We start from the raw sequence: 16,908 nt of genomic DNA on the forward strand, positions 1-16,908 counted from the left end.
TTCTGCCTCCCTCTGATAAGGACACTTGTGATTATACTTAGGGCCCAACCAGATAACCCAGGGTAATCTCTCCATCTCAAGATTCTTAATTTACTACACATTTGCACTGTCCCTTTGCCATATAGGATAACATTCATAGGTTCCAGAGATTAGGACATGGAACTATTTGGGGGCCATGATTTAGTCTACCACAGCCCTAGTTATAATCCTAAACTTCACTTGGGCTCAAAGCCTTTCTTGTGTAACCTTAAAACTCAAAATATTATTTACTAAGACTAGTAATCCATCTTCCAACTAAACTATATCAGTTCAGTATCAGTTCATGTGATTAACACTCCAATTTTTAGTTCCCTCTTCCATTTGGGTCCTTGAGTATTTCCTTTAATTTCTTATCAGCTAAGATATTTAAAAATAATGTATTTATATTTTGTCTAGCTTTTCTAGGATTTTGTAGAAGACTTTTCAGGGTGTGTAGTTTGTTATATTTCTAAAAATTGTTGACTCCTTTATAGATTCTGCTCTCCACTTCATTAGAACTTTTCAAGAACCAAGCATATCACCATACTCAACAGTCTCTACATGCTTCTTACCTAAAAAACACAGAATTTACACCAGATTATTATTTCCTGCTTTTTGAAACATTCTCCTCTTGACGTCCATGCTATCACATCCTTCTAGTTTTTTTCCCCCTACTTTACAGGTTACTCTTTCACTTTCTCTACTGCTGTCTCTTCTACCTGACCTAAATACTGCTTCTTTCTAAGACATTATTTACTATTTAACTACACAGTATAGCTTCGGGATATTGGTAGGAAATATTGGCCTTCTGTGTGGGTACTCAGTATATCCATGTGTATGCCTCACAGACACCACTGCCATGAAGGGAAAACAAGCAGAAAATGTTCTATATGTTTTAAGTCTCCCAGGAGAAAATGCTAATGATGTATAAATCTCTTTTAAGACATCAGTAACTTTCTATTGAAGTAAATTTCCCTGATTATGGGTACTATTGAAAAACCCTTCAAACTTTGTGTAGCATTTACTGATAATTTGTAGTTTCAAAAAAGCTAGAGGAGAAACAGCAATGTCAGATGATTATAAAAAAAAGGATCATAAAAAAGTACTCAATCCAATTCTCTGCTGTCAACTTAGTTTCCTACTTGTCACGGTCTCTAGCTCTGCTCACTAATTTCCTCTTTTTCACTGAAGGCTCAGTCCCTCCCCAGTTCTTGAAGCAAACGTGACTGAGACAGGAGGCATTTTAGTAATCTTACTACTCCAACACTCTTCTTATTTCAACTTTTTTGTTAAGAATTCAGTTGCTTGAAACACCAGGATCTGATGTCTCAATTACTAACATTGGGCTGAGGCATTGCTCCCATCCACTTTCCTTATCCTTACTCTAACAGTCCATTGTATGACTTTGCCAATGCCCCCACCTACTCATTATCCATAAAACAACACTCACCAAAGACCGTGCGGGCAGGGACAGATTCTCTGTTGAGCCAGAAAGACACTTGTGACAGAATGACAGTCATGATACATGGCAAGTAAGTCTGGATCACAAAGTAGCCAATTTTTCGTTTGAGATGAAAGTGGGTTGTCATGACGACATATTCTCCTGGAGAGAGAGTAAAATTAGGCAATATATAGCTGCATAAACATTGTTAAACCAAGGTGGGCTCCAATATATTCCAATATAGAGATAAAGAGATATATATATATATCTCCAATAAAGAGATATATATATCTCTTTAATAATCATGAAGTAGTACAATTTTTTGTGCAAAAATGTATGCTAACACTGTACCAACACAGCTTGTTCAGAGCAATTTTGATACAGATTCATCCAAATAAATCAGTGTCTTAAATAATAATAAAAAAACAGTCTCTTCTACAGCATTTGCTATGTGATTGGCACTCTTCTAGCACTTTAACATTTAATATCTTAAAATACTTAATGTTTATAAAAATATTAAAAGGTAGATACTATTGCTATCCTTATTTTATAGTCCAATAAACTGAGGCAAAGAGACATTGAACAACTTATGCAAGGTTATCCAGCTACTAAGCAGTGGAGCCTGAATTCAAGGCCATATGAGTTCCACAGGGTTATACTTTTTAACCACTACACTCTGCTGTTTGAATGGACTTACAGAGTTAGAACCAAAAGTTCATATAGCAGAATGTGGGTTGGCCTATATCACCCCATTCCAAAAGAATAGTGAACACTTACTGAGCTCTTACTATGTGACAAACAACTTTGAGTGTTTTTGCCTCTGCCCTTTCTCTCTCTCAAATACATTTAAAAAAAAGTAAAAAAAAAAATCTTCCACCTAGGCTTCCTACTTGTTATGGGTTGAATTGTGTCTCCTAGAAAGATATGGTGAAGTCCTAACCCTGAGGACTTCAGGATGTAACCTTCTTTAGAAAAAAATAAAAAAAGTTGTTGCAGGTATAATTAGTTGGGATGAGATCATACTGGAGTAGGATGGTCCCTAAACCACTATGACAGATGTTTGTATAAAAAGAAGATAGAGATCTTAGTTCTCTTTTCCATCTTGCAAGATGGCGGGCGAAAAAGCCGAGAAGCCGGATACTAAGGAGAAGAAACCTAAGAAGGTTAATGCTGGTGGCAAGGCAAAGAAGGGTAACCTAAAGGCTAAAACGCCAAAGAAGGGGAAGCCCCACTGCAGCCGAAACCCTGTCCTAGTCAGAGGAATTGGCAGATATTCCCGATCGGCTATGTATTCCAGAAAAGCCATGTACAAGAGGAAGTATTCGGCAGCTAAATCCAGGGTTGAAAAGAAAAAGAAGGAGAAGGTTCTTGCTACCGTTACAAAACCAGTTGGTGGTGACAAGAATGGTGGTACCCGAGTGGTCAAACTTCGCAAAATGCCTAGGTATTATCCTACTGAAGATGTGCCTCGCAAGCTGTTGAGCCATGGCAAAAAACCTTTCAGTCAGCATGTGAGAAAGTTGCGAGCTAGCATCACTCCTGGGACCATTTTGATCATCCTCACTGGGCGCCACAGAGGCAAGAGGGTAGTTTTCCTGAAGCAACTGAGCAGTGGCTTGCTACTTGTGACTGGACCTCTGGCCCTCAACCGAGTTCCTCTGCGTAGAACACACCAGAAATTTGTCATTGCCACTTCCACCAAAATTGATATAAGCAGTGTGAAAATCCCCAAACATCTCACTGATGCTTATTTCAAGAAGAAGAAGCTGCGTAAACCCAGACACCAGGAAGGGGAGATTTTTGACACAGAGAAGGAGAAATACGAGATTACAGAGCAGCGCAAGGTTGATCAGAAAGCTGTGGACTCACAAATTCTGCCAAAAATCAAAGCTGTTCCTCAGCTTCAGGGCTACCTCCGCTCTGTGTTTTCTCTCACAAATGGAGTTTACCCTCACAAATTGGTGTTCTAAATTTCTTACAAAGAACCTAATTAAACAACTGATCCATTTCAAAAAAAAAAAAAAAAAAAAAAAAAAAAAGAAGATAGACACACACAGGGAGATATATGATGGCATGTGATGATAGAGGCAAAGATTGGAGAGATGCATCCATTAGCCAGGGAATGCCACAAATTGCTGGCAACCATCATTGACTTCTCTTTCTCCCTCCTTCTTTCATGCATGCATCTATGTGCACACACAAAGGTATCCAATCAATCAACAAACCCTGATAGTTCCTTCTTAAAAAAAATATTCATACTTTGACTACTTCTCATTACCTCCACTACTACCACTCATCTCTTCCCTAGATCCTGTAATAGCTTTCTAATCGTCTCACCCCCTTCAAAGCATTCTTAGTATAGTAGTCAAAAACGATCATATTAAAACATAAGTCAGATCTGGTCTCTCTATTGCTTAAGACTCCAGTGGCTTCCCATCTTTCAGAGTTAAAAAAAAAAGCCAAATTCCCCAAAATAGTCCCCAAAGGCCCATGCAATCTGATTGCTCTACTATTTTGCTTATTAGAGCTTATTATTTTTCATCTCTCTCCCTCTACCCACATTTGGTTTTGGCAGGTCTCCCATAGGCAATTTCCCACTTTGTTACCCCACCCACTCCCTCATACCTAAGCATAGGAAGCAGCGTCTGGTCATCCAAAGCTTAAGATACAATCCTTTTTTTTTTTTTAAAGTAGGCTCCATGCCAAGAGTGGAACCCAGTGCTGGGCTTGAACTCATGGCTCTGAGATCAAGATCTAAACTGAGATCAAGAGTTGGATGCTGGGATCCCTGGGTGGCTCAGCAGCTTGGCGCCTGCCTTTGGCCCAGGGCATGATCCTGGAGTCCCGGGATCGAGTCCCGCATTGGGCTCCCTGCATGGAGCCTGCTTCTCCCTCTGCCTGTGTCTCTGCCTCTCTCTCTCTCTCTCTCACTCTCTCTCTCTCTCTCTGTGTCTCTCATGAATAAATAAATAAAATCTAAAAAAAAAAAGTTGGATGCTTAACCAGCTGAGCCACTCAGGAGCCCTGATTATACAACCTATATTGTGTGTGTATTCACCTTCCAACTTGTTTATGTGAATATGGAAAATACAAATTGGCTTATTTTTAATTTAGCAAAGAACTCTCATACAAAATTATAAAATGCGTTCTTCATTTTAACTTTGGAGTTTCTCTTTTCTTTTTCAATGCTTTTATTTCTGCCTTTGTTCCCTGTACTCACCTGCTCTTTCCTTCTCCCCATCCCCCTCTCTTGTCTGTTTGCATTTCCACTCCTTTCTCTCCCTATTCTTCCCTTCAGCCTCTCTCTCTCCAAAGAAAATGCACTGAAGATTTATTTTTAATGAAAGTTGGACTTTGATTAACTAGGACAATTTTTCCCCTTCCACATCTTAGTCTCATATCTCTAAACTCCTATTAATCCTGTATCTGATCATGTGGAATATTTAATATATAAAATGTATAATAAATATTATTCATAAATTAGTTATATTTGTAGATCTAAAAGACAAAGCAAGTGGACTTTTAAAAAACTTATCAAATCAGGCATTAGTTTTAAATAACTGAATATATTTCCTTCAATCTTCTTTTATAACTTTCTTTCTTTCAATTTCTGTCTTCCTATCTCATTTCCAAAGAAGCAAAGAGTATGCCTAAGATGAGCAAGATGGTGAAATAGGACATCCCTGCTCCAGTATCCTATCACAAATATATAGATTAGTAATTATTTACAGACAATAATACCTTTGTTAAAGTCTGAGAACCAGGGGAGTAACTGAAGCATCCTCTTGGAGCACAAAATCCAAGACAAGCCACATTAGAAAGGTAAGAGAAATGGCTTCACTTCGCCACCTATTTCTCTCCCCCAGGCCAGCCCAATGTAGCACCTAGAGGATTCCTCTGGGTCTGGGGTTTTTCTAGAGGGAAAAGGAGAGCCTAAGGCAGATAACCAGTTTCCCCCAGTATTCCAGAGCATTCCTCTGGAGGCCCATTTCTACCTTGCCTACTGGAGGAATCAGGAAGGCTAGACCATTTGGAGTCAACTAGGAAGAAAGAAGGGGGGTGATGAAACTTACAGCCACCTGTGCTTGGATCTTGGTGGTAATACTGGGTCCCTGCTAGCAAACTTGCCTGATCAGAGTCCAGCCAGCAGTCTGTCCCCACCTGTACAGGAAACTCAACCTCTGAAAGCAGCCTGCAACTCTGGCAAACAGATGAGTACAGGCAGAGGTACTATCCAACAGCAGAGTTTGGACCAGCAGCAAAACTCCAGCAGAGGCCTTACCTAATCGTGGTAGTCTAGACAAAACGAACATACCCCTTGATGTCCTGGTGCCTCCACCTACCAAAATAGTGACCTGCACAGGTCTAAAACAGCCTGGCTGTCTTGCCTGGGGGTCATGGTGACCCCAAACTACCAAAATGGAAACCCCCACAGGTCAATACCTCCTGCTGCACTGCTGAGAGGGGGAAGGGATCGTGGCATTCCAATCCCCAAAGTGATGACCTCCATAAGTAAGTTGAAACAGGCCCATTGTAATACCTGGGGATCCCTGCCCTCAAGCAGTAGAGCATGCCAGGGTTAACCTGTGTTTCAAAATAGTGCGGTACCCAACTGCTGCCAAGTAGCTAGTTCCCCATGCAACAGAGGCCTCCTGTGGCCCTGCTGAATTAGTGGAGCATGGATCACTGAATCATGAATAGATAACCTAAACAGAGCAATATGGTACAAGGAGATATAATCAGTAATAAAGCAACTCCCAACAAAGAAACGCTGAGGACAAAATGGCTTCATGGGTAACCAAACATTTAAAGAATAATAAATGCCAATCCTTCTTAAACTCTTCCAAAAAATTGAAAAGGAGAAAGTGCTTCCAGAGTCATTTTAGAAGGCTAGCATTGCCCTGACACCAAAACCAGATAAAGATTTAGAATTAAAGAAAATTACAGTTGACTCTTAAATAATGCTGGGGTTAGTGGCACCAAAGCCTCACATGATGGAAAATCTGCCTATAACTTCTGATTCCCCCAAAACTTAACTACTATAATCAACTGTTGACCAGAAGCCTTACCAATAACATTGGATTAACATACAATTTGTATAAGTATCATGTACTGTATTCTTACAATAAAGTTAGGGAAAAGACAATTTTATTTTTTTATTTTTTTTGAAAAGACAATTTTATTAAGAAAATCATAATGATGAAAAATATATTTATAGTGCTGTATTTATTGATACTATAAGTTTACCTCATCTATTTATAAGACAAACCATCTGTTGGTGCCTACATCAATACTGTCTTTATAATACAAAACACTATAAATGCTATACATGTAACTGACACTAGACATCAAAAATGAACATGTGAAAAAGAAATTAATATTTATTTACAAATATAACAATTCATGCATTGATATCAAAGAAGCAGCAATGTGATTGCTTTATGGTAGCCCAGTATAATCAATACAATTGCTTCATGGTGGCTTAGCCCATACACTGATGAATGAATCATCATAACATTTTTATGGCATACAGTATTATAGTCATATTCATAATGTGGTATTGGAAACACTGATACTTAAAAAGAAAACACTTGCCTGTGATGATAGACTGATATGCATTATCTCCAATTAGAAGAGAGAATTACTGTATGGTAATGTAATTCTTTGAAAGCAAAGTTATAAAACAGAAAACTAATACATTATTAGTTTTTTTTAAATTAATTTTTATTGGTGTTCAATTTACCAACATACAGAAAAACACCCAGTGCTCATCCCGTCAAGTGTCCACCTCAGTGCCCGTCACCCATTCCCCTCCAACACCCGCCCTCTTCCCCTTCCACCACCCCTAGTTCGTTTCCCCGAGTTAGGAGTCTTTATGTTCTGTCTCCCTTCCTGATATTTCCCAACATTTCTTTTCCCTTCCTTTATATTCCCTTTCACTATTATTTATATTCCCCAAATGAATGAGAACATACACTGTTTGTCCTTCTCCGATTGACTTATTTCACTCAGCTTAATACCCTCCAGTTCCATCCACGTTGAAGCAAATGGTGGGTATTTGTCGTTTCTAATTGCTGAGTAATATTCCATTGTATACATAAACCACATCTTCTTTATCCATTCATCTTTCGATGGACACCGAGGCTCCTTCCACAGTTTGGCCATTGTGGCCATTGCTGATAGAAACATCGGGGTGCAGGTGTCCCAACGTTTCATTGCATCCGAATCTTTGGGGTAAATCCCCAACAGTGCAATTGCTGGGTCGTAGGGCAGGTCTATTTTTAACTCTTTGAGGAACCTCCACACAGTTTTCCAGAGTGGCTGCACCAGTTCACATTCCCACCAACAGTGTAAGAGGGTTCCCTTTTCTCCGCATCCTCTCCAACATTTGTTGTTTCCTGCCTTGTTAATTTTCCCCATTCTCACTGGTGTGAGGTGGTATCTCATTGTGGTTTTGATTTGTATTTCCCTGATGGCAAGTGATGCAGAGCATTTTCTCATGTGCATGTTGGCCATGTCTATGTCTTCCTCTGTGAGATTTCTCTTCATGTCTTTTGCCCATTTCATGATTGGATTGTTTGTTTCTTTGGTGTTGAGTTTAATAAGTTCTTTATAGATCTTGGAAAGTAGACCTTTATCTGATATGTCATTTGCAAATCTCTTCTCCCATTCTGTAGGTTGTCTTCTAGTTTTGTTGACTGTATCGTTTGCTGTGCAAAAGCTTCTTATCTTGATGAAGTCCCAATAGTTCATTTTTGCTTTTGTTTCTTTTGCCTTTGTGGATGTATCTTGCAAGAAGTTACTGTGGCCGAGTTCAAAAAGGGTGTTGCCTGTGCTCTCTTCTATGATTTTGATGGACTCTTGTCTCACATTTAGATCTTTCATCCATTTTGAATTTATCTTTGTGTATGGTGAGAGAGAGTGGTCCAGTTTCATTCTTCTGCATGTGGATGTCCAATTTTCCCAACACCATTTATTGAAGAGACTGTCCTTTTTCCAGTGGATAGTCTTTCCTCCTTTATCGAATATTAGATGACCATACATTTCAGGGTCCACTTCTGGGTTCTCTATTCTGTTCCATTGATCTATGTGTCTGTTTTTGTGCCAGTATCACACTGTCTTGATGACCACAGCTTTGTAGTACAACCTGAAATCTGGCATTGTGATGCCCCCAACTATGGTTTTCTTTTTTAAAATTCCCCTGGCTATTCGGGGTCTTTTCTGATTCCACACAAATCTTAAAATGATTTGTTCTAACTCTCTGAAGAAAGTCCATGGTATTTTGATAGGGATTGCATTAAATGTGTAAATTCCCCTGGGTAACATTGACATTTTTACAATATTAATTCTGCCAATCCATGAGCATGGAATATTTTTCCATCTCTTTGTGTCTTCCTCAATTTCTTTCAGAAGTGTTCTATAGTTTTTAGGGTATAGATCCTTTACCTCTTTGGTTAGGTTTATTCCTAGGTATCTTATGCTTTTGGGTGCAATTGTAAATGGGATTGACTCCTTAATTTCTCTTTCTTCAGTCTCATTGTTAGTGTATAGAAATGCCATTGATTTCTGGGCATTGATTTTGTATCCTGCCACGCTACCAAATTGCTGTATGAGTTCTAGCAATCTTGAGGTGGAGGCTTTTGGGTTTTCTATGTAGAGTATCATGTCATCGGCGAAGAGGGAGAGTTTGACTTCTTCTTTGCCAATTTGAATGCCTTTAATGTCTTTTTGTTGTCTGATTGCTGAGGCGAGGACTTCCAGAACTATGTTGAACAGCAGTGGTGAGAGTGGACATCCCTGTCTTGTTCCTGATCTTAGGGGAAAGGCTCCCAGTGCTTCCCCATTGAGAATGATATTTGCTGTTGGCTTTTCGTAGATGGCTTTTAAGATGTCGAGGAAAGTTCCCTCTATCCCAACACTCTGAAGGGTTTTGATCAGGAATGGATGCTGTATTTTGTCAAATGCTTTCTCTGCATCTAATGAGAGTATCATATGGTTCTTGGTTTTTCTCTTGCTGATATGATGAATCACATTGATGGTTTTACGAGTGTTGAACCAGCCTTGTGTCCCGGGGATAAATCCTACTTGGTCATGGTGAATAATTTTCTTAATGTGTTGTTGGATCCTATTGGCTAGTATCTTGTTGAGAATTTTTGCATCCATGTTCATCAGGGATATTGGTCTGTAATTCTCCTTTTCGTGGGTCTTTGTCTGGTTTCGGAATTAAGGTGATGCTGGCCTCATAGAACGAATTTGGAAGTACTCCATCTCTTTCTATCTTTCCAAACAGCTTTAGTAGAATAGGTATGATTTCTTCTTTAAACGTTTGATAGAATTCCCCTGGGAAGCCATCTGGCCCTGGACTCTTGTGTCTTGGGAGGTTTTTGATGACTGCTTCAATTTCCTCCCTGGTTATTGGCCTGTTCAGGTTTTCTATTTCTTCCTGCTCCAGTTTTGGTAGTTTGTGGCTTTCCAGGAATGCGTCCATATCTTCTAGATTTCCTAATTCATTAGCATACAGCTGTTCATAATATGTTTTTTTTAAATTTTTTTTTTTATTTATGATAGTCACAGAGAGAGAGAGAGAGAGAGGCAGAGACACAGGCAGAGGGAGAAGCAGGCTCCATGCACCAGGAGCCCGATGTGGGACTCGATCCCGGGTCTCCAGGATCGCGCCCTGGGCCAAAGACAGGCGCCAAACCGCTGCGCCACCCAGGGATCCCCATAATATGTTTTTAAAATCGTTTGTATTTCCTTGGTGTTGGTAGTGATCTCTCCTTTCCCATTCATGATTTTATTAATTTGAGTCTTCTCTCTCTTCTTTTTAATAAGGTTGGCTAATGGTTTATCTATCTTATTAATTCTTTCAAAGAACCAACTCCTGGTTCTGTTGATCTGTTCCACAGTTCTTTTGGTCTCGATTTCATTTAGTTCTCAAATATAATTAACTGTCTTCTTCTGCTGGGGGTGGGGTCCATTTGTTGCTTTTTCTCTAGTTTCTTTTCTTTTTTTTTTTTTCTAGTTTCTTTATGTGTAAGGTGAGCTTTTGAATTTGAGTTCTTTCCAGTTTTTGAATGGATGCTTGTATTGTGATGTATTTCCCCCTCAGGACTGCTTTTTCTGCATCCCAAAGATTTTGAATGGTTGTATCTTCATTCTCATTAGTTTCCATGAATCTTTTTAATTCTTCCTTAATTTCCTGGTTGACCTTTTCATCTTTTAGCAGGATGGTCCTTAACCTCCACGTGTTTGGGGTCCTTCCAAACTTCTTGTTGTGATTAAGTTCTAATTTCAAGGCATTATGGTCTGAGAATATACAGGGGACTATCCCGATCTTTTGGTATTGGTTCAGACCCGATTTGTGACCCAGTATGTGGTCTATTCTGGAGACAGTTCCATGTGCACTTGAGAAGAATGTGTATTCAGTTGAGTTTGGATGTAAAGTTCTGTAGATATCTGTGAAATCTATCTGGTCCAGTGTATCATTTAAAGCTCTCGTTTCTTTGGATATGTTGTGCTTAGAAGACCTATCTAGTATAGAGAGAGCTAGATTGAAGTCACCAAGTATAAGTGTATTATTATCAAAGTATTTCTTCAGTTTGGTTATTAATTGGTTTAAATATTTGGCAGCTCCCACATTCGGGGCATATATATTGAGGATTGTTAAGTCCTCTTGTTGGAATGATCCTTTGAGTATGAGATAGTGTCCCTCTTCATCTCTCACTATAGTCTTCGGGGTAAATTTTAGTTTATCTGATATAAGGATGGCTACCCCTGCTTTCTTTTGAGGACCATTTGAATGGTAAATGGTTCTCCAACCTTTTGTTTTCAGGTTGTAGGTGTCCTTCTGTCTACAATGAGTCTCTTGTAGACAGCAAATAGATGGGTCCTGCTTTTTTGTCCAGTCTGAAACCCTGCGCCTTTTGATGGGGTCATTAAGCCCATTCACGTTCAGAGTTACTATTGACAGATATGAGTTTAGTGTCATCATATCTATTCAGTCCTTGTTTTTGTGGATTGTTCCAGTGAACTTCTTCTTAAAGGGGAATTTTAAGAGTCCCCGTTAAAATTTCTTGCAGAGCTGGTTTGGAGGTCACATATTCTTTCAGTTCCTGCCTGTCTTGGAAGCTCTTTATCTCTCCTTCCATTTTGAATGAGAGCCTTGCTGGATAAAGTATTCTTGGTTGCATGTTCTTCTCATTTAGGACCCTGAATATATCCTGCCAGCCCTTTCTGGCCTGCCACGTCTCTGTGGAGAGGTCTGCTGTTACCCTAATACTCCTCCCCATAAAAGTCAGGGACTTTTTTTCTCTTGCTGCTTTAAGGATCTTCTCTTTATCTTTGGAATTTGCAAGCTTCACAATTAAATGTCGAGGTATTGAACGGTTTTTATTGATTTGAGGGGGGGATCTCTCTATTTCCTGGATCTGAATGCCTGTTTCCCTTCCCAGATTTGGAAAGTTTTCAGCTAGGATTTGTTCAAATACATATTCTGGCCTTCTGTCCCTTTCAGTGCCCGCGGGAACCCCAATTAAACGTAGGTTTTTCTTCCTCAGGCTGTCATTTATTTCCCTTAATCTATCCTCATGGTCTTTTAATTGCCTGTCTCTTTTTTCCTCAATTTCCCTCTTTGCCATCAACTTGTCTTCTATGTCACTCACTCTTTCTTCCACCGCGTTAAGCCTCCTCGTTAGGACTTCTAGCTTGGATTGCATCTCATTTAATTGATTTTTAATTTCTGCCTGATTGGATCTAAATTCTGCAGTCATGAAGTCTCTTGAGTCCTTTATGGTTTTTTCTAGAGCCACCAGTAGCTGTATAATAGTGCTTCTGAATTGGCTTTCTGACATTGAATTGTAATCCAGATTTTGTAACTCTCTGGGAGAGAGGAGTGTTTCTGATTCTTTCTTTCGAGGTGAGGTTTTCCTTCTAGTCATTTTGCTCAGTGCAGAGTGGCCAAAAACAAGTTGTATTGGGAAAAGGAGAAAGAGAGAGAGAGAAGGAAAGAAAGGAGAAAAAGAAAAAAGAGAAAGAAGAAAAAGGGAAAAAGAGAAGAAAAAGAGAAAGAAAAAGAAAGAAAGGTGAAAAAAGGGGGTGTGGGGGAAGCAATCAGAAATCAACAAGAAAGAAAAAAAACACAAAACAAAACAAAACAAACAAACAAAAAAAACCACGGGGGAGTATCTTCTGATTCTGTGTTCTTTAAGTCCCTTGACTTCCCCTGGAACTTGTCCGTCTCGCTGGTCTTCTGGGGGAGGGGCCTGCTGTGCTGATTCTCAGGTGTGAGCACTTGGGGGAGCTGCTCTGCCCCTGCCTGGTGCAGGGCTCAGTGGGGGTTGTTCACCCCGTGAGGCCCCGGGAGGAAGCCACAGTGGCGGGGGCAGCTCTGGGAACCTGGATTCGGCCCCCGCAGTAGCTCCGGGGCTCTCCGTCTGCAGGGCCTGGGGGCTCCCGGGCGGGGCCGCTGATCTGCTCAGCTCCAGGGAGGAGCGTCCTCGCTGTCCTGGGCCCTCCCGGCCTCTGCCTGTCCCGGGGGAGGCCGGATCCTGGGCTGTGTCCCGGCGCCCTGTGCTCCGGGGCCTGCGCTGTTGGATTCGCTCCCGCCCCGCAGCCCCCTCCGCGGAGCCGCCGCCCGAGCCCCACCGAGCTGTTCCCGGAGCCGCGCCGCCCCCTCCGCGCGGAGCTTCTTCCTCCGCCCGAGCCGCCGCCCCTGAGCTGCTCCCGGAGCCTCGCAGCCCCCTCCGCGGAGCCGCCGCCCGAGCCCCTCCGAGCTGCTCCGGGTCCCGCTGTGCGCGCTGCAGCCCTTAGGGAGCTCAGCGCATCTCCCCGGGGCGCAGGTGCCTGTTAGTGTCCCAGGGAGCCCGAGGGCATCCCCGCCCTCCTGGGGATCCTGCTCCAATTCCCCGGGAGGCCTTTCCGCGGGGAAGGTTGGTGCAGCTCCTGCTCCTCCGGGACGGGGCTCTCCTGTCCTGGGGACACTCGCCCCGGCCTCAGCCCGGCTCCTCGGGGCCCCTCCCCCTTGGAGGCCTTTTGTTTCTTTATTTCTTTTTCCCCGTCTTCCTACCTTGATAGAAGCGCGAACTCTTCTCACTGTAGCATTCCAGCTGGTCTCTCTTTAAATCTCAGGCCGAATTCGTAGATTTTCAGGATGATTGGAAGGTTTTCTAGGTAATTTGTTGAGGACAGGTGACTTGGAGACCCTGCTCTTCCGCCGTCTTGCCCCTCCCCCCCATTATTAGTTTTATATTAAATATCACTCGCTTTATGTTAATGTAAGGATTGGCTATCCACTTCCATGCAAGCCTTAACACAGGATGTTCTTCACAATGAATATTTAGGTAATGATGATGACACAATAATGTCTCATACAATTCTTGCTACAGTTATTAGATATTCACTTAAGGACACAAACACACAACAGATAAGTTAATCAACTATAGGCCATGATGATTATTTACTATTCATTAAGTAGAATTGGATCATTGTAAAGGTCTTCATCCTCCTTGTCTTCCAGTTGAGTACATGGAAGAGGAAGAGGAGGAATTGGTTTTTCTGCCTCATGGGTGGCAGAGATGGAAGTGGTGGAGGAGATAGAAGGGGGGTAGGAGAGGCAGGCACACTCAGCATAACTTTACAGAAATACATTCTAATGTCCGTCTGACTTGTTTTTGTTTTCTCATTTCTCTAAAAACATTTCTATAATACCAATCCTTCTTCCACCACTTGCCTTAGTTTCAGTGTCCATGTTATAGAAGGGTCCATGTCATAAAAAAGTCAAAAGCAGTCTCGAATAATTGGAACCCCTCCTCCAGATCCTCTAATGTCAATTTGTTTTCTGGCACTACTTCTACATCATCTTCCTCATTGTCTGGCACTGGTCAGAAGCACTCATCTCCATCAAGTTGTCTTCTGTTAATTTCTCAGATGTGTCTATTAGCTCTTGAATTTCTACAAGATCCATATCTTGAAACCCTTCAATCCCCACTTTTTTTTTTTTGCCATAGCACAATTTCTTTCATTATTTCTTTGGTTCTATCATAAATCATGTGAAGTCATGCACAACATCTGGACACAGTTTTCTCCAGCAGGAATTGATTGTTTCAGACTTGATGGCATCTTCAGTGTTACAATCCTTCCAGATTTTCATGTTGTTCTCTGTATTGGGGTTCTCCTGCAGAGTTGATGATCTCTAACATAGAGTACCATGTATAATGAAACTTAAAGGTCCTTGTGACCTTCTGATGCTGAGGCTGAATTAGAGGTGTTGTGCTTGGGGGCAAGTAGACCACTTCAATACTTTTGATGTTGAACTTATGGGTTTCTGGGTGGCCAGGTGCATTGTTCAATATAAAAAAAAAAAACAAACCTTTAAAGACAGTCCCTTACTGACAAGGTACTTCCTGACTTCAGGGACAAAACATTGATGGAAGAATCCAGAAGAAGTGTTTGCCTTCTTGCCATACAACAAAAAGACTGGCAGCTGGTATTTATCTTTTCCCTTCAAGGTTGGAGGGTTAGCAGTTTTATAGATAAGAGCAGTCTTGATCATAAACCTGACTACATTTTCACAAAACAGTAGAGTTAGTCTTGTCCTTCCCATCCTTAAATCCTGGTGTTCACTTATCTTCCTAACTAATAAATGTTTTTTGTGGCATTTTTTCCATATAGGTCACTTTCATTTTGTGCATTAGAAATTATGCATTAGAAACCTGTATAGGCAGATATCTTTTTTCCTTAATGATTTTTTAATGGTGTCTGGGAACTCATCTGCTGCCTCTTGGTTACAAAATCTCTTTCTCCTGTTATTTTGACATTTTGAAAGCCAAAATTCTTTCTAAAATTATCAAACCATCCTTTGCTGCCATTAACTTCCCATACTTTAAGTCCTTCACCTTCCCTTTACTTTAAATTGACATATAATGATTTCACTTTTTCTTAAATCATATTACAGATATGCTTTTCTTATAGCAATCCTGCACATAAAAGCTGCACTTTCAATGAAAAAAACAAAGATATTTCATAAAAAATACAAGGTTTTTACCTGCAGATGTGGTTGCAGTGATACCTTCACAAATTTCCTTTTTTCTTTTTGTAATGGTCCTTACTTATGTTGGGTTTATTTACCTTGAAATGGTGGGAAACTGAAGCTGTAGACCTCAATCTATGGTACATTATCAAGCAATTGAACTTTTCTTGTAATGTTATGACTTCTCTGCATCTTAGAAGCTCTCTTAGAATCACTAGTGGCACTTTGTATGGCTTCCATGGTGTTACTCAAGGTATTGCACTAAACATGATGAAAAATATGCAAGGACCATGAGAGATCACTTTCTACTGTGACACACAATTTACTGTAGAGACGAACTGCTCACAGGGAGATGATTAGCATTACATAGTGTTTTAAGTGGATACTCACAACACTTGATCTCACTATAAGAGCAACAGGAGGTGGCTATAAAATTCTTAATATAATGCAGCATGTACTGTGGTTAATTTTATGCAGTTATGATTTAACACTGCATCATTACATTTGTTTACATTTCTTTCAACTGTGAATGATCCCATGAGCCATTTCTGTATATGTGCATAACTTTTGATAAATTTTAACTTTTTATAATATATTTGTATATATTTTATGGTAGTAAACAAAAACATAGACTAGTATCTACATATATTTTGTGTATTCATGACGTATCAAACTTATTCTTAATTTTTTTTGATATTCTGAGGCTATGTGGTTCATCTGTGAGTTTCCTCAAATTGTTACAAATCTCCAGATATTTTTCCAATATATTTCTTGAAAAAACCCCACATACAAGTGGAATCATACAGTTGAAACTTGTGTTGATCAAGGGTCAACTGTACAGGCCAATATCCTTAAAGAATTCAGGCACAGAAATTCTCAACAAATACTGACAAGAAATTCAACAGCACTTTAAAAGAATCAAACACCATGATTCAAGTGGGATTTATCCCTGGGATGCAAGAATGGTTCAACATTTGCAATTCCATAACTGTGATACATCACATTAATAGAATGAAAGAAAAAAATCAATGATCATTTCAACAGATGCAGAAAAATAATTTAACAAAATTTAATATTCATTCATGATAAAAGCTCTTAACAAATTGAGTATAGAAGAAATGTACCTCAATATAAAAAAGTCCATATATGGCAAGCACAACTAACATTGTACTCAATGGTGGGTTGAAAACTTTTCCTCTAAGATCAAAAGAAGACATAAGTCTCCACACTTAGCACTCCTTTCAACATAATACTGAAAGTCCTGGCTGGAGCAATCAGGTACGAAAAAGAAATAAAAGGCATCAGAATTTGAAAGGAAGAAGTAAAATTGTCTCTATTTGCAGATGACATAATTTTATATATAGACAACCTACAGAATGGGAGAAGATATTTGCAAATGACCTATCAGATAAAGGGCTAGTTT

At 40.2% G+C, this 16,908-nt stretch overlaps 2 protein-coding genes across 3 annotated transcripts in view; one reads left to right on the forward strand and one right to left on the reverse strand.

Moving 5' to 3' along the window:
- The window catches only part of GABRA3 (gamma-aminobutyric acid type A receptor subunit alpha3), a 335,382-nt gene that overhangs the window by 34,934 nt on the left and 283,540 nt on the right, over positions 1-16,908 (reverse strand). For both annotated transcript variants that reach the window (XM_041741466.1, XM_041741465.1), the window contains exon 8: positions 1,469-1,621. In XM_041741466.1, coding sequence (XP_041597400.1) covers positions 1,469-1,621 — 153 coding nt within the window. The remainder of the gene's footprint in view (positions 1-1,468; positions 1,622-16,908) is intronic.
- Positions 2,547-3,467, forward strand: LOC121483154 (60S ribosomal protein L6). The gene has a single exon (XM_041741467.1). It carries the CDS (start codon positions 2,569-2,571, stop codon positions 3,427-3,429), a length of 861 nt encoding a protein of 286 aa, XP_041597401.1. The 5' UTR covers positions 2,547-2,568; the 3' UTR covers positions 3,430-3,467.

The sequence above is a fragment of the Vulpes lagopus genome, chromosome X (assembly GCF_018345385.1).
Source record: "Vulpes lagopus strain Blue_001 chromosome X, ASM1834538v1, whole genome shotgun sequence".
Taxonomy (NCBI): domain Eukaryota; kingdom Metazoa; phylum Chordata; class Mammalia; order Carnivora; family Canidae; genus Vulpes; species Vulpes lagopus.